Source organism: Rhinolophus hipposideros, assembly GCF_964194185.1.
Source record: "Rhinolophus hipposideros genome assembly, chromosome: 16".
Lineage (NCBI taxonomy): Eukaryota > Metazoa > Chordata > Mammalia > Chiroptera > Rhinolophidae > Rhinolophus > Rhinolophus hipposideros.
In genome coordinates this window covers 49,156,820-49,182,840 of record NC_138062.1, presented here as the reverse complement: position 1 = coordinate 49,182,840, position 26,021 = coordinate 49,156,820, and the positions used below count along the sequence as shown (strand labels likewise).

Genomic DNA, 26,021 nt, shown 5'->3' with positions numbered 1-26,021 from the left:
AATTATCAACATTAATGCCTGAGTTTTGACAAATATAGTTATGTAAGCTATTGACATTAGAGAAGGCTGGATCAAGGGCACATAGGAACTCTTTGTAATATCTTTATGACTTTTGCATAAATCTAAAAAGTTTTAAAAAATAGAAAAAAAGCCAGCCATGCCATATGCATCGACATATATGGCCATTATTAGTAATTATTAGTTAAAGCAGGTTTCCTGTTTAACCACACCAAAAACAAACCCAAAGTACCTTCTTATCAGCAGTAAACATGTAAATGTTAAACATTTGCCCATTAACTCTACTTCTGAGGTTTACGTTAAAGAGATACACACAAAGATATATGCATTAGGAAATATATCTCAGTTATTTGAAAGTGCAAATAACTGGACACAACCTATATGTCCAACAATAAAGGGCTAGTTAAATAAACTATAGTGGAGCCATGCGATGGAATCTTATGAAGTTACTAAGCACGCTGTTTTTAAGAATGCTTAAGGTTATGGACAAATGAACAAATAAGCATTATAAAACAGCATATACAGTTTTATATATGGTTTTATCCCAATTTTATTTTATATACATACACACACACACACACACACACACACACATACACACTCGCACATGCACACACCACATAAAGTAAAATCATGTAAATGTTAAGAGTGGTTATCTTTGGGATTATCTATTATTATTTACTATTTCTTTACTGTTCTTTCAAAACTTTGGCTGATAACAAAGATGATTTCTCTAATCAGTTTTGAAATCAACCAACACGTCTTTCACATTTAAGCCTACACTGCCCAATAAAAATATAATTTAGCCACATGTGACTAAATTTTTATTAGCCACCTTTGTTACCTTTGAACTAGATGCTGAATACACAACCTTCTTTGCTTCATCCACATAAAGGCTCCTGATCTGAGGTTCAGTGGGATCTTTTGTACCTCTGTCCCAAACGGTGAATTTCGCCCGGCCAGAGAGTAAGTTCCACAAGCGTAGTGTGTGGTCCTTGGAGGCGGAGATGGCGAGTGTCCCTTTGGCGAACACTTTCAAACACTTCACCTCTCCTGCAGCAGGCCAGGGTCGGGGAGAGTTTATTAACTGGGAACATTTTGACTTTCCAACTACCAAAATGTCTGTGGGCTTGGAAATTCCCTGGTTTACCAAAGAAAAGATAGATGGATTTGAACATATCCAAAGTACAAATAATGGAATGTGGTAAAGCTAAAATGAGGGTGCAACAACTGGTTCCGATTAAATCAACTGCCCAGACATTGCATCTGTAATAAACAGGGGGTTATTGAAATTAATGAAAGTTCAGCATCCTCAGGGAGTGTGAGAAAAGCAAGGTAAAATTATAGTAGAATATTGTATGATCTCAGAGAGATATTTTTTAAGCAAAACGTGAAATTTGGAACACATAAAAGAGGGAAATGTACCAAGGGGATTACATAAAAATGGAAAACTTCTGGAGGGTAAAATGTAACTGAAAAGCATATAACAGATTGGGAGAAAATGTCTGCAGTATATAACAGATACATGGAGACTCTCCTTAATAAATAAAAAGTTCTTACAAATAAGCAAGGAAAATGTAAGTAACTTACAAATTGGACAAAGACTATAAACAGAAAATGCACAAAACTAGTACAGTAGACAATAAGCATTAGAAAATGATGCTCAACCTCACTAGTCATCTCAAAAATGTGAGGTGAAATACCAATACCATTATTCCTCATCATATTGGCAAAAATTGTATAGATTGATTGCTGGAGTGCTGGCAAAGCTATAAGAAATCAGTTACTCTCCTACTTGGCTAATGGGAGTTTAAGTTGATATAAATTTGTAAGAAGGTAATTTGGTACCATTTATTAAAAGTTAAAATGTACTATCTCTTGGTTTTGATAACACACTATGTAAGACATTGCCACTCAGGAAAGGTGAATAAGGGTGCATGGGAACTCATTGTACTATCTTAGCAACTTTTTGTTAGTCTATAGAATTATTTCAAAATAAAAAGCTAAGAAAAGAAATAAAGGAAAAGTGTGCATTTGATTCAGAAATCCCACTTCTAGGAAGGTTTTCTCACAGAAATAATAGTATAGGTGTGTGAAGATTCACAAGAACTTTAATTGCAGTGTTATTAATATAAAATGAAAATCGCAAACAACCTGTTATCTACGAAAAGGGGGTTGGTTAAATAATACGTCACATCCATGTAAAAAATATTATGCAGACATTAAAAATAAGATGGATGTATATATTCAATGACCTAATCATGATAATCATTATTAATTATTATAACAGCTACTACTTACTGAGTACTTTCTATGTACCAAGAATAGTTGTAAGTGGTTTACATGCATTAAACTCCTTTAATTCTCGTAATGACTGTTAGATATGATTATTATCCCACTATACAGGTGTGGAAACTGAGGCTCAGCAGAATACAGTAACTTATCCAAAGCCACATGGTTAATAAGTAACGGAGCCAGGATTTGAGCCCAGAGCCCAAGTTCTCAACCACTACAAAATATTGTTACAATATATTGTGACAAAAGCAAAGTTGCAGCCCAGTATACAAAATAGCATGATCTGATTTTTCACAAAAACTGGAAGTACATGAGCCTATGCAGGGCTATATTGACATAAGACTAGAGAAAATTTGCTATTGGCAAATAACAAATTGTGAACATTGATCACACCCATGGGGGAGAATGAAAGGGGTGAGAATAAAGGAAGTGAGTTTTACTTCTGTGTAATTCAAATGCCAACAGGATAGTGGGTGGTTTTTATTTGTTGCAATTTAGACATTTTCAAGCAAAATTTATATAAATAGTAACACTTTGCAGTATATCCCCATACAGAGAACATTATATTACTGTTAAAATGAATTAGAGATACACATACAATATAGAACGAGATAAAGTATGGGATGTTAACTGAAAAAAAAGAACAGGTTGCAAAAGCTTACCTGACTGTATAACTATAACTATAACTATAACTATAACTATATATATATATATATATGTATGTATATATATATATATACATACATATATATATATATATATATATATATATATACACGCAGTTACGTGCCACACCATGACATTTTGGTCAATGACAGACTGCATATATCATGGTGAGTATTTATTACCTTGTGTTAATATAACTGATTTAACTGCAAGTTTCTATAATGTAATGTTTAATAATGGCTGCATTTGACAACCGCTGCCGCGTAAGATTATAATGAAGCTGAAAAATTCCTATTGCCTAGTGACATTGTAGCCATTTTAACGCAATGCATTGCTCATGTGTGTGTGATGATGCTGCTGCAATGCATTGCTCATGTGTGTGTGATGATGCTGGTGTAAACAAACTTACTGGGCTGCCAGTTGTCTAAAAATATAGCACTGTGTTATAATGCCTACAGTATTCACTACAGTAACCTGCTATACAGGCTTGTAGCCTAGGAGCGAGAGGCTATTCCACATATCCTAGGTCTGCAGTGGCCTAGACCACCTAGATTTGGGTTAGAGCACTCTATGATGTTTGCACAAGGATGAAGTAGCCTAATGATGCATTTCTCACAACAGATCCCTGTTGTTAAGCAGCTCATGGCTGTATGAAACCAAACACCCCCTGGGGGAAGAAGGGATTAGAACAACAGCATGCCGGGAAATGTTTAACAACTAGTTCTGCAGGGGGATGGGAAAAACCCTGAGCTGTGGTGTTTGCCCATTTCCATGGTGTAAATACTCCCACTGTGGCAGATTTCAAGCCACTAACAGGATGCCATTGAATGTGGAGTTGGATCCCAGTAGCATATCATTCCCACCTCGCGGATACAGTAGCCAAGAATATAGGTAACAGTTGAGCGTGGTAAAACAAGTAGAAAGTGATGTGTTTTGAGTATTTATTACCGTGTGTTAATATAATGGATTTAGCTGTAAGTTTCTATAATGTCACGTTTAATAATGGCTGCATTTGACAGCCGCCTTGCAACCTTCCTGAAATCTTCACGATCGGCTCTCACAAACCAGCATGAACCACCTCCAGCACGCTACCATGTGACAGGAAACTTTCACTTGCCAGATTATGTCTATAATGCTTTCAGTTCTCCATAAATTCATTACTGAGTTTTTCTGATAACAACTAATATGAATTTGATGACTTAAAAAAATAAATCGACGTCACCATTGGTAAACGGCCTTGAACTGATGGCTCACATACACACAAATATTGAATAGACCTATAGGAAAATAGCCATCCTAGTGGTAACAAAAGGAATGGAATCTTATTTGCCAGGCACTCTGTCGGTACCCACCCCACTCCCACCCCTCAGGAAAAAAAGGGTAAAATGAAAATATCCAACGCTGGGAGCTTTGGGGTTGGGGAGTGTATTATTGTGCTGGAAACAGCCTATTTGGAAAGCAGTAAGATGACACTTGTCAAAACCCAAAGAAATATTCATACGTTCCAAGTCAAGAGTCCCACTCACTGGAAATATTCGACAGAATGAAAAAAATATTGAGAAGCGAGGCATCCCAGCACTATCCATAATAGCAGACAATTAGAAATAGCCTAAATATAAGACTTTAAAAACAAGTTAAAAAAAACCTCTGGAACATGATCTGTTGAGAAGCATGAAATATTTTTGCTGCATTTAAACGTGATAAATATGAAGACTAAATGGATCATAGCAGCATTACTCATAACAGCCCCAAATTGGAAACACTGTACATTTCCTTCCACCACTGAAAGGATAAACAAGCTGGTCCTTCCACACAATGGACTATGACTCAGCAATGCAATGGAACAAACTATCGATACACGATACACACAGCGATACAGATATTTCCTCAGACACATCACACTGAGTTTTCACTCAGATGCAAAAGATCAGAGTGTACAATTCCATTGCTATAAAATGTCCAGAAAGCAAAGCTATAGGCTCAGAAAGTTACGGCAGCGGTTGCCTGGGGCTGGGGGTGGGAGAGGAGATGGATTGTGAAGGGCAGGAGGGATGATGGAAAGTTCTAGGATTGTGGAGATGGTTGCCCAACTCAGTCAATTTACTCAAAATCATTGAATTGTACATTTAAAACAGGTGAATTGTATGGTATGTACATTCCTCCTCAATAAAGTTGTTTTTAAAAGAGTCAATGGAGACAAAAGAATGTTTGTGGCAAAATGTTGAGAAAAATATATAAACAGTGTACATACTTAGATTGCAACAATATAATTTTTTTAACATCTTTGTTGAGATATAATTTACAGACATAAAATTCACCCATTTGATGTACAATGAATGGTACAATTCACGGGTTTTTGTGTATTCACAGAGTTGTGTAACCATCACCACAGGCTAAGTTTAGATTATTTTCATAACCTCGAAGCTATCATTCTCTCTCCTTCTCTCCTTATCATTTTAGCTATTAAAGTGTCTAATTCAGTGAGTCTAGTATATTTACAATGTTGTGCAACCATCACCTCTATCTCATTCCAGAATGTTTCCATCACTCCGAAAAGATACCCTGTCCCCATGAGCAATCACTCCCCATCTCTCCTCCCCCAGCCCCTGACAACCACTAATCTGCTTTCTGTCTCTGGATTTGCTTGTTCCGGACATTTCATACAGATGGAATCATACACCATGTGGGCTTTTGTATCTGGCTTCTTTCATTTGATAAAATGTCCAAGCTCCAGCCTCATGGCCTTTGCTGTTCTGTAAATGCACCAGCCTCTGCCCGCTCCGAGGGCCTTTGCACTAGTTTCCCGTGCCTGGATGCTCCTCCCACCCCCTGCCCTTTGCAAACCTCTTCCTTCACATGCTTTGCATCTTGGCTGAAATGTCCCTGCTCAGAGGAAGGCCTTCTCTAAGTCCTTAAGTGGTCATTTTAATGATTTTAGCTCACAACACCCTATTGTCTTCATTACACTTATCACAGTTTGCATCTGCTCATCTTCCCAAATACACGAGTTGAGTCTCACTCGGGCCAGGATTAGGGTGAGGCCAGTGAGGCACCTCTCTTTAGGTGCAAAATGTAAGGAGGCACCAATTCACCGAGTTTCCCTTTTGACTCTGCCTCCAATATGGCTTCGCCCAGCACTATTGCTGATCCTGTCTTTATTTAAGACAGCTTGATATTTATTCATTGTGGATATTTCTGCATTAATTTCAATTTTTTAAAACGTCGTATTGAATTATTATTTATCTTGATGACTGAAGTTTTTTTTTTTAACTTTGGCGGGGGAGTCCCTTTAAACTTTGCACCCATGGCATGTACTTCACTACCCTCACCCGAGTCTTGACCCTGGTCTGCCTCTTTTGCTTCTAGAACAATCCTGGTATACAGTAGTCACTCAATAATTGATCACATGAATGAACCACAGCAGTGATGGAACTATGCAGATGAAAAGTTTACTGTGCTAGATAAATTGTGTAAATGACCACTGTTCTTTACCCAACCTGCTCTGTAGCTTTTGCAGTATGATTCTGCTTCTCCCATCAAGAGATGCAGTCTATTTCCCTGCTACCTGATTCTGGACTGTTCTTGTGACTTCCTTTGGCCAACAGAACGTGACCAGGTGCTAGTTTCAAGGACAGTTCCAGGCCTTAAGAGACCTCAGGCACTTCTGCTCACCCTCTAGAGACCCTGCCTCTGCCCGAGCTGGCCTGCTGGAGGATGAGACGACATGGAGCAGAGTCGAGTTGTCTCAGTTGAGAACATCCTGCACCAGCCAGCTCCAAGACACCCCGCTAACTGACCACAGGTACATAAGCAAGCCCAGCTGAGACCAGAAGAGCTGCTCAGCTCAGTCCAGCCTGAATTGCCAACCCACAGAAGGTGAGCCATTGCTTGAAGCTACTATATTTTGGGATGTCTTGTTATGTGACAATAGCTAACTGAAGCAGGAAGAAAGCCAGGGTTTCAATACAGAGAAGTGAGTTGGTGGTAAAGGAGCTCTGGGGACTGACCGATTGACGTGGGACACTAGAAAGGAGGTGATCATAAACCCCACTTCCCAAGCCTCACCTGTGTGTCCAGTTAGGATGTGAATCACCTGCTGCTGTTCCATGTCCCACACAGCCACGATGCCATCCTGGGTGCCAACCACCAGCAGCTTCTCTTCCAGGCTCCAGGCCATGGCGGTGATGCCTGCAGCCCCCCTCCCCCAAAGACAACAGCGATAACATCACGGGCTTGCTTAGGCATCTGAGGTCAGTTAGTGGGTGTCTTGGAGCTGGCTGTGTCTGAGTGCTCAGCCATGATGTCCTCTAATGGGCCCCCACTTCCCAGACAGGGAAATTGAGGCATAGACAGATTCATTCCCTTGTCTAGAACCACAGATCTAGGAAGTGGCAGAGCCAAGATTTCAAAGCCAGTGCTGCCAAATGCCAGATTCAGATCCTAGGTATAATGTTTATCTTGTTCTTAGGGACAAAACTATAGCTTGGTTATAAAAGTCTCCCTAGTTCAGCGGACAATGGGCTGTTATGTGAGAGAGAAATGAACTCCTATTTTATGTACGCCACTGCTATTTTGGCCTATGTTACAGCATCTGAACCTGTATCCTAACAGATATACACTCTTTCCCATTAAATCAGATTCAGTCTCAGAATCCTCAACACAGCATTCTAGTGGCTGTCCCTAAATCAATTCTTCTATGCATTGTACTTAGTGTCTCTTGGAGTTTCTAATTTGGAAGAACTGTCTCTTGGGAGTACCTTTCCCTGTGAGGCAATGTGGCAAAGAAATGTCCTGAGTTGCCATAACTGACCTTTGAACCACAAGCTAATTATATTCAATGGCCCCCCAATCAACGCAAGAAATTGTGATTGAGCAGAAAAAGGGATGGACGAATGAAGGTGACTTGTTGGATAAGAGGATAGACAGATGGCTGGTTGGATGAGTGAGTGAGTAAATGGACAGGTGTTAGATGGGTAGATGGACGCATCAATTGATAGATAGGTGGGCGAGTTGATGAATGGCTGAATGTATAAATGGGTGGGGGGGAAGTGAGCAGAGGAGGGTGGAAGAATAAATGATGTGGACAGGTGGGAGGCAGGAAGAATAATTAATGGAAGTATGGATCACTGATGAGTGGATGGGTGGAAGGAAGGAAAGGTGGAAAGGGAGGGTGGATGGATGGATGGATGGATGGATGGATGGATGGATGGATGGATGGATAGATGATGGAAAGAAGGATTGACAGAAGGACAGACAGAGGAAGGAAGGATGGATTAATGAAAGATGGATGACAAATTAATGGAACTAAATCCTCTTGTCCCTCTGACATTCTGGAGTCCCGTGGGAATCTGCAAGTTCCATGAGCCTCTCGGGGGCCAATCAAACACCAGTCCTTAGCTTCCAGACTTACCAACATCAGCCTGTAAATTGCAGAAACTCTCTATAAGGTGGGCACTGAACTTTAACAAACAAGACCGCAGAGGCAGTTGGCATCCCCTCGCTCTGGGCTCATTAGCAGTATTCACACTAATAATCTACAGTCCCTGGGCGGCTGGGAGAGCCAAGTCAGCATGAGACAGCAGGGGCTGCCCTGCCTGATGGCATCCATGGGGCCTCCTGGCCAGCAGAGGAGAGCCCCAGAGAGTAGTTTAAAACACCTGTCATCCATCCCCCCAGGCAAGAGAGAGCCTAGCAGAATTTTTTCTATGCTGAGGAGACCCACCTTTGTGACAGCCAGTGAGGGTCGCCCGGAGGGGTCCTCCCGGGGGCTGGAGGAATCCTCCAAGGGGCACCAGCACAGGATGTGGGCACACCCGAAACCAGTTCTGGGCCTGTTGACATAGCTGTCCCACAAGTGCAGGATGGGAGGTGGTGAAGAACTGGAGTCTGGCCAGGAGTTCTGTGTACAAGGTGCTTCTCTCTGCAACAAACGGGATTCAGGTTAAGGGGAGGGGCACTGCTGTGTTGGGGTGATGCCCGACATGCTCTTCTGCCTCCTTTTCTGTTCTGCAGACACACTTTCCCCTACTTCAAGCACTCGGTAGTTTCCAGCCTTTGGGCCTTTGCCCATGCTATTCTCTGCCTGGGAAGCTTCCTTCCCTTCCCCTTCCCCTTTTTAATGCCAATCACCTCCTTATCCTCATCTCAACTCAGAGGTCACTTCTGCAAAAAGGATTCTTCAGCCCAATCCTCCAATCCTCACAGCCCCCAAGCTCAGGTCTTCTGGCAGTTGCAATCTGACATTTCTTTGGATGTTTATTCAACGGCCCAGCCACTCTCACTTCCGTAGACTTGGAGTTTCCTGAGAACAGAGATGATGTCTGTCTTACTCACTGTTGTGTTTTTAGTACTTAGAACCTCATAGATACCCAAAAAGTATCTGTTAGGGAAGGAAGTACTGATCATTTCACAGTTACAGAACGTATTAGTTTCCTGTGGCTGCTGTAGCAAATGACCACAAACTGGGTGGCTTAAAACAACAAAACTCGATTCTCTCCCAGTTTGGGAGATAAGAAGTCTGAAATCAAGGTATCAGCAGGGCTATGCTCCCTCCAAAGGCTCTACGGGAGGATCCTTCCTTTTCTCTTCCAGCTTCTGGGGGCTCCAGGCATCCTTGGCTTGTGGCTGTGTCACCCCAATTTCTGCCTGCATCTTCACATGGCCTTCTCATCTGTGTTTTCTTCTCTGTTTCAAATTTCTCTCTACTTCCCTCTTATAAGGATATTTGTGATTGCACTGAGAATCCACCTAGATAATCTGGGATAAACTCTCCATTTCAAGATCCTTAACTTCATCAAATCTTTTGCCACATAGGATGATAGTCACAGGTTCCAGGGATTAGGAAGGGAATATTTTTTTTTAGAGGCAGTGTTTTCTACCTACCACATGGAGGTATCATCATCATCCAAGTTTATAAAGGGGAAAATTGAGGCACAGAGAGGTTAAGCAACACGAGGTCACACAGCCAGTAAGAGGCAGGAATCTGACCCAAAAAGTTTGATTCCAATGCTGAGTAAAGACCAGGAACACTGAAGGCAGACAGTTCATTTTGTCCCTGTTGTTGGCACATCCTAACTGTGGGGCCTGGGGCAATGGCAGCAATGCCTTGTGCCTTGGTTTGCTAGTGGGTGAAATGGGTCAGAGCCAGCATTGGAGCAAGTGCCTCACTTGTCACGGGTACGAACTTTAAGGTGGCACCTCCAAGATCAACAATCAAGAAAAATACTATTTTAATGCAACATTTTAAAAATCAAAATGAATGTACCGAAAACCCATGATGAACAAAATATGAGTCTTCTAAATAAAAACAGGGTCAGAAATGGCACAACACCAAGTTCTCCTGAAGCCTGAGGCAACAGAAGTCAGGAATAGCCACCCATTTTTAGGAGCGGACTGAAAGTGCTGGAATGTGCTCAGAGCGCATGGTTACCCAGCTGCGCCTTCTGGTGGTGACATTCGTTCCCACATCTCCTCGTGCTGGATGAGCCACTGCTTGTCAGTCAAGGACGCTGCAAAGAACATGCTGTGATTTGGGCTTTTAATTCTTCTCTTAAACAGGGCTGTTGTGCCCAAGGCGGTTTTTCTGGGAAATAACTCCCTGCAAATTTCACAAATCCTGACGAGCACAAATGTGTGAGAAAGACGTAACCAATGATGGATACCAGCATCTTCCACTTGAGTGGGACTCTAGATGTGCTTTAGTTCAATCCCACAATTTGCAGGTGACATAAGCTGAGGCTCACTGCAGAAATGGCTCGTCCAAGGCCATTCACATCAACAAGTTGATGTTGCCATGTGACAGAAACAGGACCCTGATGGCACCACGGGGGCAGGCTCTGCATAAACTGACTCAAATACCCTTCCAGGCAGCCCTAGGTGGGAGGATCCATAAGCAACCCATTTTGCATGTGGGAAAACTGAGGACTGCAAGGTGGGGGTGGCACTGGAAGAATAAGAGACTTGCAAGGTCACAATACCAGTGGCAGAGCCCAAATTGGAATCAAAACAGTGTGGCCCAAAATCCATGCTCTTGGCCAGGACTAGATATGCGTAGGGGTGCAAACTTGGTAGGGAGCAAGTGGACAATGCCCTTATACTCACAGAGCTCAGTCTGGTGGAGCAGACACATGATGCAAAAGAAAACCAGCAGAAATAATAAATAAGGGCTAAGATAGATGGAAACAGTGTGCAGTGATGGAAAAGGCAAAGGCTGGCAGATTCGGGGGGTGTCCAGCTTCAGTGGTGGCAGGACAGACTTCTTGGGGGAGCAGCATTTGGCTGATTTCCAAGGAAGCCATGGAAGGGAACCAGGCACTCAGCATCTTTATAAAATTCTCAAATCAAAACCAGATGGGAATTGTATAGTAAAAGCCATCCTGTCCATGTCACACTTATTAGAATGCTTATTTGTTTTAAATCAAAAAATAAGTGTTGGTGAGGATGTGGAGAAATTGGAACCCTCGGGCACAGTTGATGGGAATGCAAACTGGTGCAGCTGCTATGGAAAACAGTATGGTAACTTACTCAAAAAGTTAAATATAAAATTACTGTATGACTCAGAAATCCCATTTCTGGATATACACCCAAAAGAATTGAAATCAGAATTTCAAAAAAATATTTATACACCCATGTTCACAGCAGCATTATTCACAACAACCAAAAGGTAGAAACAACCCAATCCAAGGGTCCATCGATGGGTGAATGGATAAAGGTCATTCCATACAGTGGAATATTATTCAGCCATTAAAAGTAAGGAAACTCTGACACCTGCTACAACATAGATGAACCTTGAAGACATTATGCTCAGTGAAATAAGCTAGACACAAAAGGACAGATACTGTGTGATCCCACTTATGTGAGGTCCCTAGAGGAGTCAGATTCATGGTGGGTACCAGTGGCTGGGGGAGGGGGAATGGGGAGTTCATGTTTCATGGGGACAGAGTTTCAGTTGGGGAAGTTGAGAAAGTTCTGGAGATGGATGGTGTGATGGTTGTACAACAATGTGAATGTACTCAATGCCACTGAACTGTGTGCTTAAAAATGGTTAAGTTGACAAAATAATTGCTCATACGTGTCACCTATGACTAATTTTTAAAACAGTATCAATCATGTAAGGAGTTTAAAAATTATCAGTTCTCTCTCCTTTCCCCTTAATAACACCAGTTTGCCACTTCCCTGTAATTAAAAAAAAACAAAACTCAAGTTAACCATATTTATAACCAATAACATACTTTGGAGACTATATATATATATACACACATATATATGTATATATATATGTATATATATATATGTATACATATATATAATTTTAGCACAGATATATTTATAACTAAATAAGTTGTTTTGAGTTGTTGAGTTTTTTTTTTTTTCTTTAAGGAGGGCATAGCTCACAGTGGCCCATGTGGGGATCGAACCAGCAACCGTGGTGTTATTAGCACCACGCTCTAACCAACTGAGCTAACCGGCTACCCCAAATTGTTGAGTTTTAAATGTTTTAAAACTGTAATATGTATGGTCTTGTTGGACTTTATTTTTCATTCCACATTGCTAAGATTCATTCATGTTGTTATATATAGCTTTATTTTAGTCATTTTTAATGTAATTACATTATTACATATGAAATGATGACAATCTATAGAATTATTCTTCCTTCTGTAATATTGCAATATGAATAAAATAGACCATATCTGTATCATTTTAATACTGGCCACTCTTAAAAATTTAATTATGCATTCTGTTCATTATTGAAGATTGCTTTTCATAAAGAAATGGTTAAGATGGTAAATTTTATGTCACATGTATTTTACCACAATTAATAAAACAAACAAACAAAATACCAAACTGGACAGAGTATCAACTAAACACTCAGAGATTCTTCAATCTCTAGGACAGCCCAATGACTTGCCTTGAGAGCTAAAAATGGTTATTACAGATCAATGTTTGCAATTGATGGGATGACAGGAAATACTGACTTTGTACCCCAATTAAGCAAAACGTTATTCCCCTGAACAAGAATTCCCCTCGTCTTTCTCATTAGTAGACCTGTGTTACCAAAAACTCATGCTCAGTTATTATCATTATATTTTGAATCTCATCAATAAAAAAATCTGTGGCAATGTGTCTTCTCTCTTGTGATGTTAAATATTGACATCATTTCCTTGATTTTGTCTGAAATATTCTTCTTTCTGGCCCTTTCAATAAACAGGTGCTGGGCTGGGGCGAGGGGTAGAGTTCTACCTTGGTAGTGTTCACTCCAAAGCTCTCCTAGGTTCAATTCAAAGTTCTACAGGATGGACTGGGAGAAACCCTGCAGGTGTAGACAGGAAAGGTGTGTGGGTTAATGAAAACCCAGCTGGCGTCTCAGTGAGGAGAGCAGGCTTTTAGTGGTCAGTGCAGAGAGGACCTACGGCCAGGCCAGCCAGACTCACCCATGCCTCGGAGCTCCACGGCCAGGCGGCACAGCTCGAGAGCTTCTCGAATCAGACCCACGTCGGGACAGTCCAGGTGAGGGGCACACAGGTCAAAGTCGTCCAACAGGCTCTCGATGCCCCCGGAGATGCCCCGGCAGGAAATCCAGTTCATGCTGCCTGCAGGGAGAGGGGGTGCTGTGGGGAGCATACACCTCCCTCCAGTTCATCCTGGGAGGCGGGCTCTCACCTCCAATTCTCCCAGGGGTTCTCACTGTCAGCACTGCTGACATGGGGGCCCAGTCATTCCCTGTGACGGGCCATCCTATGCACTGCAGGGTGTGACACAGCATCTCTGGTCTCTACCCACCAGATGCCAGAAGCAGCACCCTCAAATCATGATAAGCAAAAACAGAAACATTGCCAAGTGTCCCCTGGGGGCAGAATCACCCTTGGTTAAGAATCACAGGGATATAAAATTAATTAAAAAAAACAAAAAAGAATCACAGGGATGAATAATAGATAGATAGATAGATGGATGGATGGATGGATGGATGGATGGATGGATAGATAGACAGACAGATAGACGAACAGACAGATAGCTAGAATAGACAAAGAGATGAATAGACAGGAAGGTGGGTGAATAGATAGATACATGATGGATGAATAGACACAAAGATGATAGCTATAGATCGTAGATAGAAATGATAGACTGATAGGTAGACTGATAGGTAGATATAGATACATAAATAAGATGGATAGATGGATGGATAGGTAGATAGACACAGGCATAGATGGAAGATAGAGATGATAGATAGATGATAGACAGACAGACAGACAGACAGATAGATAGATAGATAGATAGCTGGTGCATAGATGGACATAAAGATGATAGATATAGATGGTAGCAAGATAGAAATGATGAAGAGATAGACAGACATAGATGGTAGGTAAATAGAGGAGGTGACTGCTGAATAGACAAATAGAAGGACGGATAGATGATAGATGGATACATAGATATAAAGATGACAGAGATAGATGGTAGATAGAAATGATAGAAAGACAGATATAATAGGTAGATATGATTGATAGATATGATGATAGATAGATAGATATAGATGGTAGAGAAATAGAGATAGAGATGATAGATAACGTACTGAGAGACAGGCAGGGTCTGTCTTGTTCTAAGGCCGACTTTCACATCCTCTGTACTGTCAGCTAGCACTTCATGCCAGTAGCACTCCCTCCCCGAGTCATGACAACCAAAACATCTCCATCCATCTCCAGACAAGAGTCTCTGGAATGCGGTGGGGTGTACAGAACTGCCCCAGATGAAACCCAGCATCGTAAGAAGAGCTGAGAATTTTGACTTTCGCCCTTTGCTCTCCCAGGCTTGGAAAGAGGGAGACTGTGAGGTTCAGGACCTGCTCCTTCGGCTCCAAGATGGGAAGGAGGGGGCTTACCCAGCACCTCCTGCTTCAGCTCCTGGATGCGGCCTGAGTGGAGCAGGTGATGGGGCAATTCCTTCAACTTCCGTAGGTTTGCAACTGTGTCTGAGAACCACAGGGGTTGGGGGGCCACCTGCAGAGGAGGAGGGGCTGGCAGCCAGGCCTCTCTGAGATGAGCTCATTCATTCACTCCACAAACACGGGCCAGGCCAGGCACCATATGATGCTGGAGGGGACCGGGACACCCCCTACACCCCACTAGCTGGGCTGGAAGAGAGGGAGGGATGTGGGGCTCAGGGAATCCAAGGAGCATTGGAGCTGGGCCATGGAGGATAAATAAGAGTCCGTCTGGTGAAAAGTGTTGGAAAACAATGGGATTCCTGGGCAAGGGAACGCATATGCAAAGGCCCAGAGGTGGGAGAGAGCAGGATGAGAGATTTGGGAAAGCTGAATTACAAGGCAGAGTGGGCAATCATGGTGGGGAATGAGACTAGGGAGCTCGCAGGCAGCCAATCACGACTATCAGGCTGAGATTTTAGACAGGAGATGGAGGGGCCTGGGGAGCCATGGGAGGGGTTAGAGGAGAGGCGTGATCAGATTGCATCGTCAGAAGCCTTCCTTGAGAGGATGGACTGGAGGAGGTCCTGAGTCTGGGAGGCCAGGTAACGGGACAGACCACACCCCAGAGGGAAAGGATGAGGCTGAGCCGTGGGGGTTCTTGGCACCCCCAAGGGAGAGAATTTGTAGGTCATCGGAAAGGAGAAACGGCAGCACCGAGAAACCATCAGGCCTGGCCCTGCCTCTGGCCTCCCTCAACCATGAGGGGAGACAAAGAAAAAAGATAAATTGAATGGCCACGAAAGACTTATATGTATTTTCTAGTTGTAATCATTGTGCTACAGTTAGGAAAAATGTTATGAAAACTGGTGTAAGTTTCCATGGGAACTCTCTGTACTCCATCTGCAACTCTTCTGTAAATCTCAAATGATTTCGAAACTAAAAGTTTTTAAAAACTTATAGTTCTGCCTCAGAAGAAAGGGAGCATGAAGTAAAGAACAAGTAACTGAGAAGGGAGAAAACCGTCGAAGGTTTCCTGAAGGAAGAGGCATTTGAGCTGGGCCTTGAGGTGTTTGAGAGGCAAAGAAATGAGGGTGCAACACACCAGCTAAGGACACCAAGTCTTAGAGCTGCCAGGCATAAAAGAAGAAAGACTGGAAGGAAATGTTTGAATAGTGACTGGGGGAGGGGAGTGTGGGAGTGGGTCTTCCTGAGCTCCCCACCCCCCAAATGATGCTCGGCTCTCCCAGGGAAGAGAAGAGAAGGAGGTCAAGAGAGTGTTTTAAGTGAAAATGAGGGAAAAAAGGAACTGCGTGCTGCTTGCCAGGCAGCCTTGGTCTTACCCACACAGCAAGATGGAGGTTGCAGGTGGGGAACAGGGTTGTAGACACCTTACCTTGCGGTCCAGGTTCAGGGGTTTCCCCACAAGTGGCAGGGTGATGAGTTTCTTGGTGCCCTGGCTCCAGGTCCCCAAGAAGAAGTCGGCCAAGACTCCGTGCCTCTTGGCTTTCTCAGGCCCTGACAAGTAGCGCTCTTGGACCACCTCGGCCAGCTGTCTGCATAGAGGGGACACAGGCTGGTGGGTCTGGGGACCAAGTGAGCTCAGAGGTGGCCACTGGCCTTCGAGAAGGCAGTTCCCAAATGCAGGTCCATCCTAAACCACCTTCTGATGCTTGCTAAGTCTGCTGACCACCTGTCCTATTTGTTACCTAACATTTATCTCTAAATCATCCCATCTTTCTTTTTTTCCCTTAAATAAATCTACTTTAAAAAGGAACCTTTGTATATATACACAATGGAATACTATTCCGCGTTAAGGAAAGATGATATAGGAGCATTTGTGACAACATGGATGGATTTTGAGAGTATAATGCTAAGTGAAATAAGTCAGATAGACAAAGCAGAGAACCCTATGATTTCACTGATATGTGGTATATAAACCAAAAAGAACAAGACAAAAAAATGAGAAAGAAAAACTCATAGACACAGACAATAATTTAGTGGTTACCAGAGGGTAAGGGGGTGGGGGGTGGGTGATGAGGGTAAGGGGGATCAAATATATGGTGATGGAAGGAGAACTGACTCTGGGTGGTGAACACACAATGGGATTTATAGATGATGTAATACAGAATTGTACACCTGAAATCTATGTAACTTTACTAACAATTGTCACCCCAATAAATTTAATACAAAAATAAAAAAATAAAAAATAAAAAAAAAAAGGAATCTTTGGTCTCCTCAGGGTAAACATAAAAGAAAGTACTGTTGACCCTGCAATTCCACTCCTGGAATTATGTACACTATATATATCCATTATTTTTGATATATGCCAAAAAGAATTGGAAAACAAAAACTTGTACACATGTTCACAGCAGCACTATTCACCAAAAGGTGGAAACAATTCAAATGTCCATCAGTGGATGAATGGATAAGTAAATAGTGCTACATCCATACTGTAGAATATTACTCAGTCATGAGGAGGAATGAAGCTTTGGCACATGCTACAGCATGGATGAACCTCGAAAACGTGATGGTGAGTGAGAGAAGCCAGACACAAAAGGCCGTATAGTGTGTGAGCCCAGTTATATGAAATGTCCAGAACAGGCAAATCCAGAGACAGAAAGTAGATTGGTGGTTGTCAGGGGCTGGGGGAGGCGGACAGGCAGTGACTGCTCATGGGGACGGGGTTTCCTTTTGGGGCGATGGAAATGTTCTGAACCGCTGAGAGGTGATGATTACACAGCATTGTGAAAGTATTAAATGCCACTGAATTGTACACTAAAATGGTGTGTTTTACGTTATGTGAATTTCTCAATTTAAAAAACAAGTTAGTTGTATCAGAGTCGGTGCATGGAGACCCTTGAATGCTATTCTAGGTGGACTTGACTCCCTGGGAATGGGGAGAGAAGAAGGATCTGGAACAAGAAGGAGCCTGATCAGTGAGTTCTTGCTTTTAGACACCCAGATAGCGTGACTTCCATGCTGAACCTACCTGTGGGTGATGGCCAGGAGCATGAAGTTATCCACGGGCCGCCTGGACAAGCAGTTTCCCAGATCGCGACGAAGCCTCACCCACAGCAGGGGTGGGAAACGCAGCAGCTCCTTGCTGGGCGGGGACCAGTCCTGGTACACAGCCTGCAGGACCTCATCATCCAAGGACAGGACGTCCTTCAGCTCAGCCTCAGAGAGCCCATGCCTGTGGGGAGGTAGGGCGGGGAACACACCTGTGTCTCCTGAATTTGGAGTACACTGCCACCAAAGGAGGGAGAGACGTAGTCAGCTGCACAGCATCCTGCATGTCACCAAAGCATTTACCTTGAGGATCAGTATTTGGACAGTGCCCAGGCCCGGCGGGAACCAACGCCCAGCGGGAACCAACGCCCAGCGGGAACCAACGCCTGGTTCCCGCTGTACCCATCACATAGACCTTTCCTGATCTTTCCTTCTGCGTACACACAGCTACAGAACTGCGAACCATCTCCTCCTCAACCTCAGATGAGTCAGGAAGCATAGGGAGGGAGAAAGGAGGTAACGTAGGAAAATAATTCAGAAACCAGCTGTGCCCACCCTGGTCCACCCCGTGTTTCCTGGCCTGAGAAAGGGCTGAGCGAGAGAAAGGTTGTGTCTAGAGATAGGATGAGTGACTGAAGTTTTGGTGCTGGGCTGGATTGAGCTTTCTAACACCTATGAGCATGAGCCTGGTAAAACTGTGGATTTACCTGCAAAGGAGAACATCAGAGTTCATTTCAGAGCAGGGGGGAGAGGGAGGCTGGCTTCTGTTTGCACCTCACTGGGTAGAAACCCTTTGTGTGTGTTTTTTGAATTCTCTGATGTTAAGTAAAGTCTTCATTCTGATCAAAACACCTGCCACATTCTTCATATATACAGACGACTTACTTAGAATTTTATGATGTATGACAAGGTGGGTATCTGAGAGAGAGAGAGAGCGAGAGAGAGAGAGAGAGAGAGAGAGAGAGAGAGGAGACAGGGTCTGTTAGGCTAAGGCAGACTCTCTCACACTCAGCACTACTGACATCTGGGGCTCCCTATTCTCTGTTGGGGTGTCCTGTACATTATAGGCTGTAAAGCAGCATCCCGGGTCTCCACCCACTAGATGTCAATAGCAGCCCCCTTCCCGAGTTATGACAACCAAAATGCCTCCAGCCATCGCCCAGTGTTCCTGGAGGGGCAAAACCGCCCCAGGTGAGAACCACTGGCCTAGAACTCAGATCTGCGCTGAGAGCCAGGTTCTCAACTATGACGCCACACTGACTCTGTGTGTAAACATAATATATTTTCATGGAACTGGAGGCCCCTAAATCACCTTCCCACATTCATCTTCCTTAACTCCCCCCCACTCCCTTCGGCCAGCCCCTGGAGGAGGGTGGTCCTACTCTCAAGGAAACCCCAGCTTTACTCATTGGACCAGACGTGGGGCCAAAAAGGCTGATTGATTTCTGTCTCCCCAGATTTTGCAATTAGGACTCAAGAAGAAGCCAGTACGATGACCTCAGGTCCCTGAAATGGGAGCTCATGATGCCAACTGAAGCTGGAGGCAAGCTGCACTTCCGGGAAGGGGAAAGGAAGAGTCCAAAACAAAAGCCGATGTGCAGAGAGGTTCCAGAGGGAGAGGGGATGAGAAATTGCCCTGATTCCTGTGGCTTGCTGATTTTCATGACAACTCTGCTTCCTCCACATAGACAGCTTCTGAGTGGCCTAATGCCACTTTATTATGGAACATTCCCCCAGTCTGTCATTGTAGCATTCAGGCCAGTTCCCCACTCTGGGGCCACCAATCACAAAATTTGGAGTATGTGCCCCCCTGGAGATGGCTATCAGGTGGCCCTGGATTCCTCCCATGGCCTTGGCATAAAGCCCTATTTCTTATTCATGAGCATGAGTGGGATTCTGTTCCTCAGATTGAACCAACCAACAAACACCAACCAACAAACAAAACACCCCCCCTCGCTGATGGCCGCGTATCTTGCCTGATTTTTGGTAAAAGACAAAAGTTGGAAAGAGAAACACTGCCCCCAACACTGGGAAGAGGCAAAATTGCATCATCCAGCATTTCTGAGATGGGCTCAAGTGTTCCTGACAGCCATTTGCATTAAGACAAAGCTCTGTTGCCTGGTGTGTCTGCTAATTGGTCTCCATTCCACCCACCTGGAGGCGGGAGTGGGCTGCTGGGTGAGTCTGACAAACGTACTCCTCTCTCCTGCTCATTATTTCTGATCACCCTCCACAACTGACATCTCTGAGCAATCCCTCCTGATCCTGACCCAGGTTCACAGAAGTTCACAGCCCTGAGACTTTCTCTGGGCTCAGCTACCTCATTTACACCTCCATTCCTTTAAATTCTGTAAACACACTGGAATTGGATTTTCCTGTTAGATTTTTGCGGACTCCCATGCTGCAAGCCTGGAATTAGATGTAGATGCAGGCTTGCGGTTGATTCTTGAGAGAAGTCTGCTTTAAGAAGATTTTTCTGAGATCTCCCCACGCGTTGCTTATTAATTACAAAGGGGAACATTGCAAATTTATAGTAGGGAAAAATTTTGTGCCCAAGAAGGGCCAAGCATCATGAGGATATGATCACGAGGAAACATCAGACCAACCCAGGGGGAGAGAACGACAATCTTTCCCCCAGCTTTGCTCCCTGTACCAGCAGCATTGCATGGGAGAAACACAGAATTCCAGGCTCCACCCCAGACCTGCTGAACTCTTTATTCAGAAACAGGATCGAGATACGTATAACCATTGAAAATTTAGAAATGCTAATCTACACAATAACTGGCTTGTACTCTTCAAAAGGACAAAGACAGATGGCAGAATGTTCCAGATTATAGGAGACCAAAGAGACATGACAACCAAATGCAGTGTGTGATCTTGGATTGGCATCTCTAAAGGACATTTTTGAGACAATGGTCACGTTTTGACTATAAACTGTGTACTAAGTAATATGATTGTGTCTATGATGTATTTCGTGAGTTTTATCATTATTCTGTGGCGATGTGTTGCTTGTCTTTAGTCTTAGAAAATATGTGATGTATTTAAGGATAAAGGGGAATGATGCCTGTAATGAATTCTCAGATGGTTCAAGGAAAAATTGTGTGTGTGTGTGTGTGTGTGTGTAGATAGATAGAAAAAATAGATTGATAGAAAAATAGATAGATAATAGATTGATAGAAAAATAGAAAAAAATAGAAAGAAAGAAGGATGGATGAATAGTCAGAAAAATAGAAAGGTAGAAAGAAAGATGATGGATAGGAAAATAGAAAGAAGGACAGAAGGAAAAGATTGATAGATAATTAGGAGAGGGAGAGAGGAAGAGACAAAGCTAATATGGCAAACTGGTGATTCTGTAAGAAGGGTTATGGCAGCTGTCTCTGGTCCTGCTCCCTGAACCAGAACGCAGGATATGATGAGGCCAAAAAGGAACACCAATGGAGCCCAGGGGAGTCCACTATACTCTAGCTGGTGGCTGGGTTGGAGATACAGGAAGCAGAAGTTACATGATCTGCAGCCTGCTGTCCACTTCTCTGCCAACCAACCAACCCACCCCGTAGGGTAGCCATGACAATTATGTTAGTGGCTAACGGCTAATTGGTAACAGCTGATGGCGTCCCAGCCACCACGGATGTCCATCTGATTACAGCTGATGGCCATCTACTATGAGCCAGCACCTTTCCACATGAGGCTGAGAACCTGGAAACTGCTCCCTGGGACTCTGTTCCCACACAGCAGTGCTCCACTAGAGGCTGTTCTACCTGCAGATGACACTTAGCAACGTCCTGAGACATGTTTGGTTGTCCGAACTGGGGATGGGTGCTACTGCATGCACAGGATGGCCCCCACATACTGCAAAGAATGATCAGGCCCCAAATATCAGTAGTGCCAAGGCTGAGAAACCCTGAGGTATGGGAATTCTTTGCACTATTTTTTGTACCATGGGAGTTCTTCCACTGGTCTATAATTTGACAGTATTATATTTCAAAGTAAAAATTTTACAAAAGAAATATTATAGGCAAATCCATAGAAACAGAAAGCAAATTAGTGGGTGCCAGGGGTTGAAGGAGGGCGGATGGGGAAGGACTGCTTGTGCAGATAGGGTTTCCTTTGGGGGTGATGAAATGTTCTAGAGATAGATGGATAGGAAAGCAGAAAGAAGGATGAAGGAAAAGGTTATACAACACTGGGAATGTACAAAATGCCACTGAACTGTACATTTTAAAAAAGTTAACTTTATGAGAAGTGAATTGGTGTGGGTTGAATCATGTTCTCCCAAAGTTAATGTCTACTTGGAACCTGTGAACGAGCCATTATTTGAGAATAGTCTTTGGGGAATTAATCAAGTTAAGATGACAGCATCCTGGATTAAGGTGGGCCCTAATCCACTGAGCAGTGTCCTTACAAGATGAGGGAATTTTAGGCCCGGCCCGGTGGCTCAGGCGGTTTGAGCTCCGTGCACCCAACGCCGAAGGCTGCCGGTTCGATTCCCACATGGGCCAGTGCCAGATGGCTCAGTTGGTTGGAGCACGGGCTCTCAACCACAAGGTTGCTGGTTCGACTCCTCGACTCCGCAAGGGATGGTGGTCTCTGCCCCCTGCAACTAACAATGGCAACTGGACCTGGAGCTGAGCTACGCCCTCCACAACTAAGATTGAAAGGACAACAACTTGACTTGGAAAAAGTCCTGGAAGTACACACTGTTCTCCAATAAAGTCCTGTTCCCCTTCTCCAATAAAAATCTTAAAAAAAAAAAAAAAGAAAGAATTTTAGACAGACACACACACAGGGAGACCAGGAGATGATGGAGGCAGACTGGGCTAATGCGTGTACAAGCTAAGGAATGTGGAATGCCAAGGGTTGCTGGCAACACCAGAACCTAGAAGAGATTCTCCCCTGGCACCTGAGCATGGCCCTGCAGACACCTTGATTTCAGACTTCTGGTCTCCAACACTGTGAGAGAATATATTTCTCTTGTTCTAAGCCACCCAGTTTGTGATTTGTGACAGCAGCCCTAGGAGATGAATGCACGCGTTGTACTTCAATTTTAAAAAGAGTTAAAAACGAAGAAAAGGAAATCCCTTGTGTACTGTTTGTGGGATTGTAAATTGGTGCAGCCGCTATGGAAAACGACATGAAGGTTCCTTGGCAAAGGAAACAAAAATGAAAAATAAAAAAGTGGGACTGCATCGAACTAAAAAGTTTTTGCACAGCAAAGGAAACCACCAACAAAACAAAAAGCCTACTGAATGGGAGAAGATATTTGCCAATATATCCGATAAGGGGTTAATATCCAAAATACATAAGAAACTCATACAATTTAACACCAGAAAACAAACAACCTGTTTAAAAAATGAGCAGAGGACCTGAATAGACATTTCTGAAAGGAGGTCATACAGATGGGCAATAGTCATACGAAAAGATGCTAAACGTCACTAATCATCAGAGAAATGCAAATTAAAACCACAATGAGATATCACCTCACCCCAGTCAGAATGGCTTTCATCAATAAATCAACAAATAAGGATGCGAGAAAAGGGAACCCTTGTACATTGCTGGTGGGATTGCAAATTGGTGCAGCCACTATGGAAAACAATATGGAGGGTCCTCAAAAAGTTAAAAATAGAACTACCATGTGACTCAGCAATCCCACTTCTTGGTGTTTATCCAAGGAAATCCAAAACACTAATTCAAAAAGATGTGTGTACCCCTATGTTCATTGCAGCATTATTTACAATAGCCAAGACATGGAAACAACCTATGTGTCCGCTGATAGGTGAATGGATAAAGAAGATGTGGAATACACACAAACACACACACACACACACACACACAGGTGGTGCCAAAAAAGTGTACATGCATGACTTGTATTCATCTTCTGTTATCGGTATATGTTGAGTATAACAATTTTAATACAGTTTTTTCCTTTCTTAAAATGTGTATACATTTTTTTGGCACCCTCTGTTTATATGTATATATACACACAATAGAATATTACTCAGCCATGAAAAAGAATGAAATCTTACCATTTGCAACAACATGGATGGACCTAGAGGGTATTATGCTAAGTGAAATAAGTCAGCAGAGAAAGACAACTGCCATATTATTTCACTTATATGTGGAATCTAAAAAACAAAACTAACGAATAAAAAAAAAACAAAACAGAAACCCATAGATACAGAGAACAAGCTGATAGCTGCCAAAGGGGAGGCAGTGGGGGATGGGTGGAAAAGACAAAAATGCCATCTAGAGCAAGGTGATACTGAAACAAATGATAATAATAAAGGTCAGATTAATGTTATCAAACACTTTCAGGTCTGTGAAAGGTTTTCGTTTGAAGTTTTCTGAGAATTTCCTTGTTTTAAAAAGAAACTTAATTTTATGTATGCATTTAAAAAAATGGCAGAAAGCACCTTTCCAAAAAAAATGCATTGCAACTCAAGCTTCTTAGTAATATGCATTAAAATGTATGAGTTGTATATTAGGCTGCTACTTAGTACGTCAAATTATGTTAATTTTTAAGAGAGAGACTTTTGTGTCACATGTTTTATATTTTTCTTGTACATAAACTTTGTTTACTAGCATAAAAAATAAAACTAATCCAGATTAAAAAAAAAAAAGAACAAAAAAGAGACTTACCTGGAAGACACAATGTAGCCCAACACTCGGGCCACCAGGAGCTGCCCGTGGGTCTGCTCCAGGCGGGCACACAGCTGGTGCATGGCTTCCTTAGCCGTGGAGGCCAGAGGAGCCGGCATGATGAAGGACGTCCATTTCCGGGCCTCCTCAAAGGCCAGCCTCAGCCGCCCAGGGTGCCCGCACTCCGGGAGGCTGGCCCAGAGCAGGTCCCTCTGCCCAGGGCTCAGTGTCCTCCTGGAGGCTTCTAGCAGGAGTTGGATCATCTCTTGCCCTTGGTTGCTAGAGAGGGGTTTCACCTCCCAGTAGGATTCTGGATCCATGATCGTCTGCTGTACAGTGTCCAAAACTCCCTGCTGCCCTGAGCAGACCGAAAGGATGAGGTGGACCCTCGGGGGACACTGGGGAGGCAGCCAGGGGATCCTCTGAGCACGGCGGATGGAATCCACATCATCCACAGCATCCAGCAGGATCACTAGGGACTCGAAGTTTCGGCAGGAGACTGTGTGCAAGAGGATGTGGAAAAACTGGACCATCCTGGCATGGGCCTCCTGAACCTGGGCAGGAGGCAGGGGCAGCCCGTAGGCCAGGCACACCTGGAAGCAGATACTCTGGAGCAGGCTGCGGGCATCACAGCTCATCTGCGATGTCCCTAGGAGCCGCAGGACGGCCACCGTCTTGCAGCCCAACAGCCCCGGCATTTGCTCAGCCAGCTTGCACATCAACGCTGTCTTTCCAATGCCTGGGGGTCCGAAAAGCACCAGGGGCGTGTGGGGGTGGCTGTCATTCTGCCGGAGTTGCTGCCCCACCTGGGCCAGGAGTTCCTGGCGCCCACAGAAGGTCTTGGTGGCCTCGGCACTCAGCCCCAAGTGGTGGCGGATCTCCTGGTAGAGCCATGCCAACTCCTGCCTGCCTGCCTCCAGCTCCCTGAGGCGCTCGAGGACCTGGTGGTTAGCCCTGGCCACAAACTGCTCCCCCAACTCCTTCAGGTACTGAGTGTGAGCCTTGTTTTTAGGGTTCACCAGGTCATGGCTCCACAGCAAATGGTGGGCCTTGAGGACTCCGGGCTGCATGTCAGCAATACGCTCCTTGAGGCTACTGAGAAGGTTCTGGGCATCTGTGTCCAGGCAACCGTCTGGGAGCCGGTCCACCATCTTCAAGGCACAGTCTTCCAGGATGTGTTTGTTGAGGTCTTGGATCTCTCTCAGGAAGACAGTGGCCCCCTGGTGCCCATCTGTCAAGCTCAGCAGGCCCCGTTCTATCTCCCACTCAATGACTGCAAAAGTGGAGGAGAAGGGAAGAGAGTGTGGTCATCATTATGTCATCAGCTGGCCTGAGTGGGGACACCTGGGAGATGTGGACACTGGTTCTCAAGCTCAACATGAGCCTGAGTGGCCTGGCATAACTATAGACAACATGCAAACAAATGCTCTTGAGGATGTTCCAATAAAACTTTATTTACAAAAACAAATGGTGGGCCGGA

The 26,021-nt window shown here is 43.8% G+C and overlaps 1 protein-coding gene across 7 annotated transcripts in view; it reads right to left on the bottom strand.

The window, feature by feature from the left end:
• The window catches only part of NWD1 (NACHT and WD repeat domain containing 1), a 63,120-nt gene that overhangs the window by 19,763 nt on the left and 17,336 nt on the right, over positions 1–26,021 (bottom strand). For all 7 annotated transcript variants that reach the window (XM_081077476.1, XM_081077475.1, XM_081077477.1 and 4 more), the window contains 8 exons: positions 24,542–25,814; positions 17,886–18,089; positions 16,290–16,449; positions 14,852–14,969; positions 13,410–13,568; positions 8,702–8,899; positions 7,045–7,167; positions 863–1,071 (listed from right to left, as the gene is read on the bottom strand). In XM_081077476.1, coding sequence (XP_080933602.1) covers positions 863–1,071; positions 7,045–7,167; positions 8,702–8,899; positions 13,410–13,568; positions 14,852–14,969; positions 16,290–16,449; positions 17,886–18,089; positions 24,542–25,814 — 2,444 coding nt within the window. The remainder of the gene's footprint in view (positions 1–862; positions 1,072–7,044; positions 7,168–8,701; positions 8,900–13,409; positions 13,569–14,851; positions 14,970–16,289; positions 16,450–17,885; positions 18,090–24,541; positions 25,815–26,021) is intronic.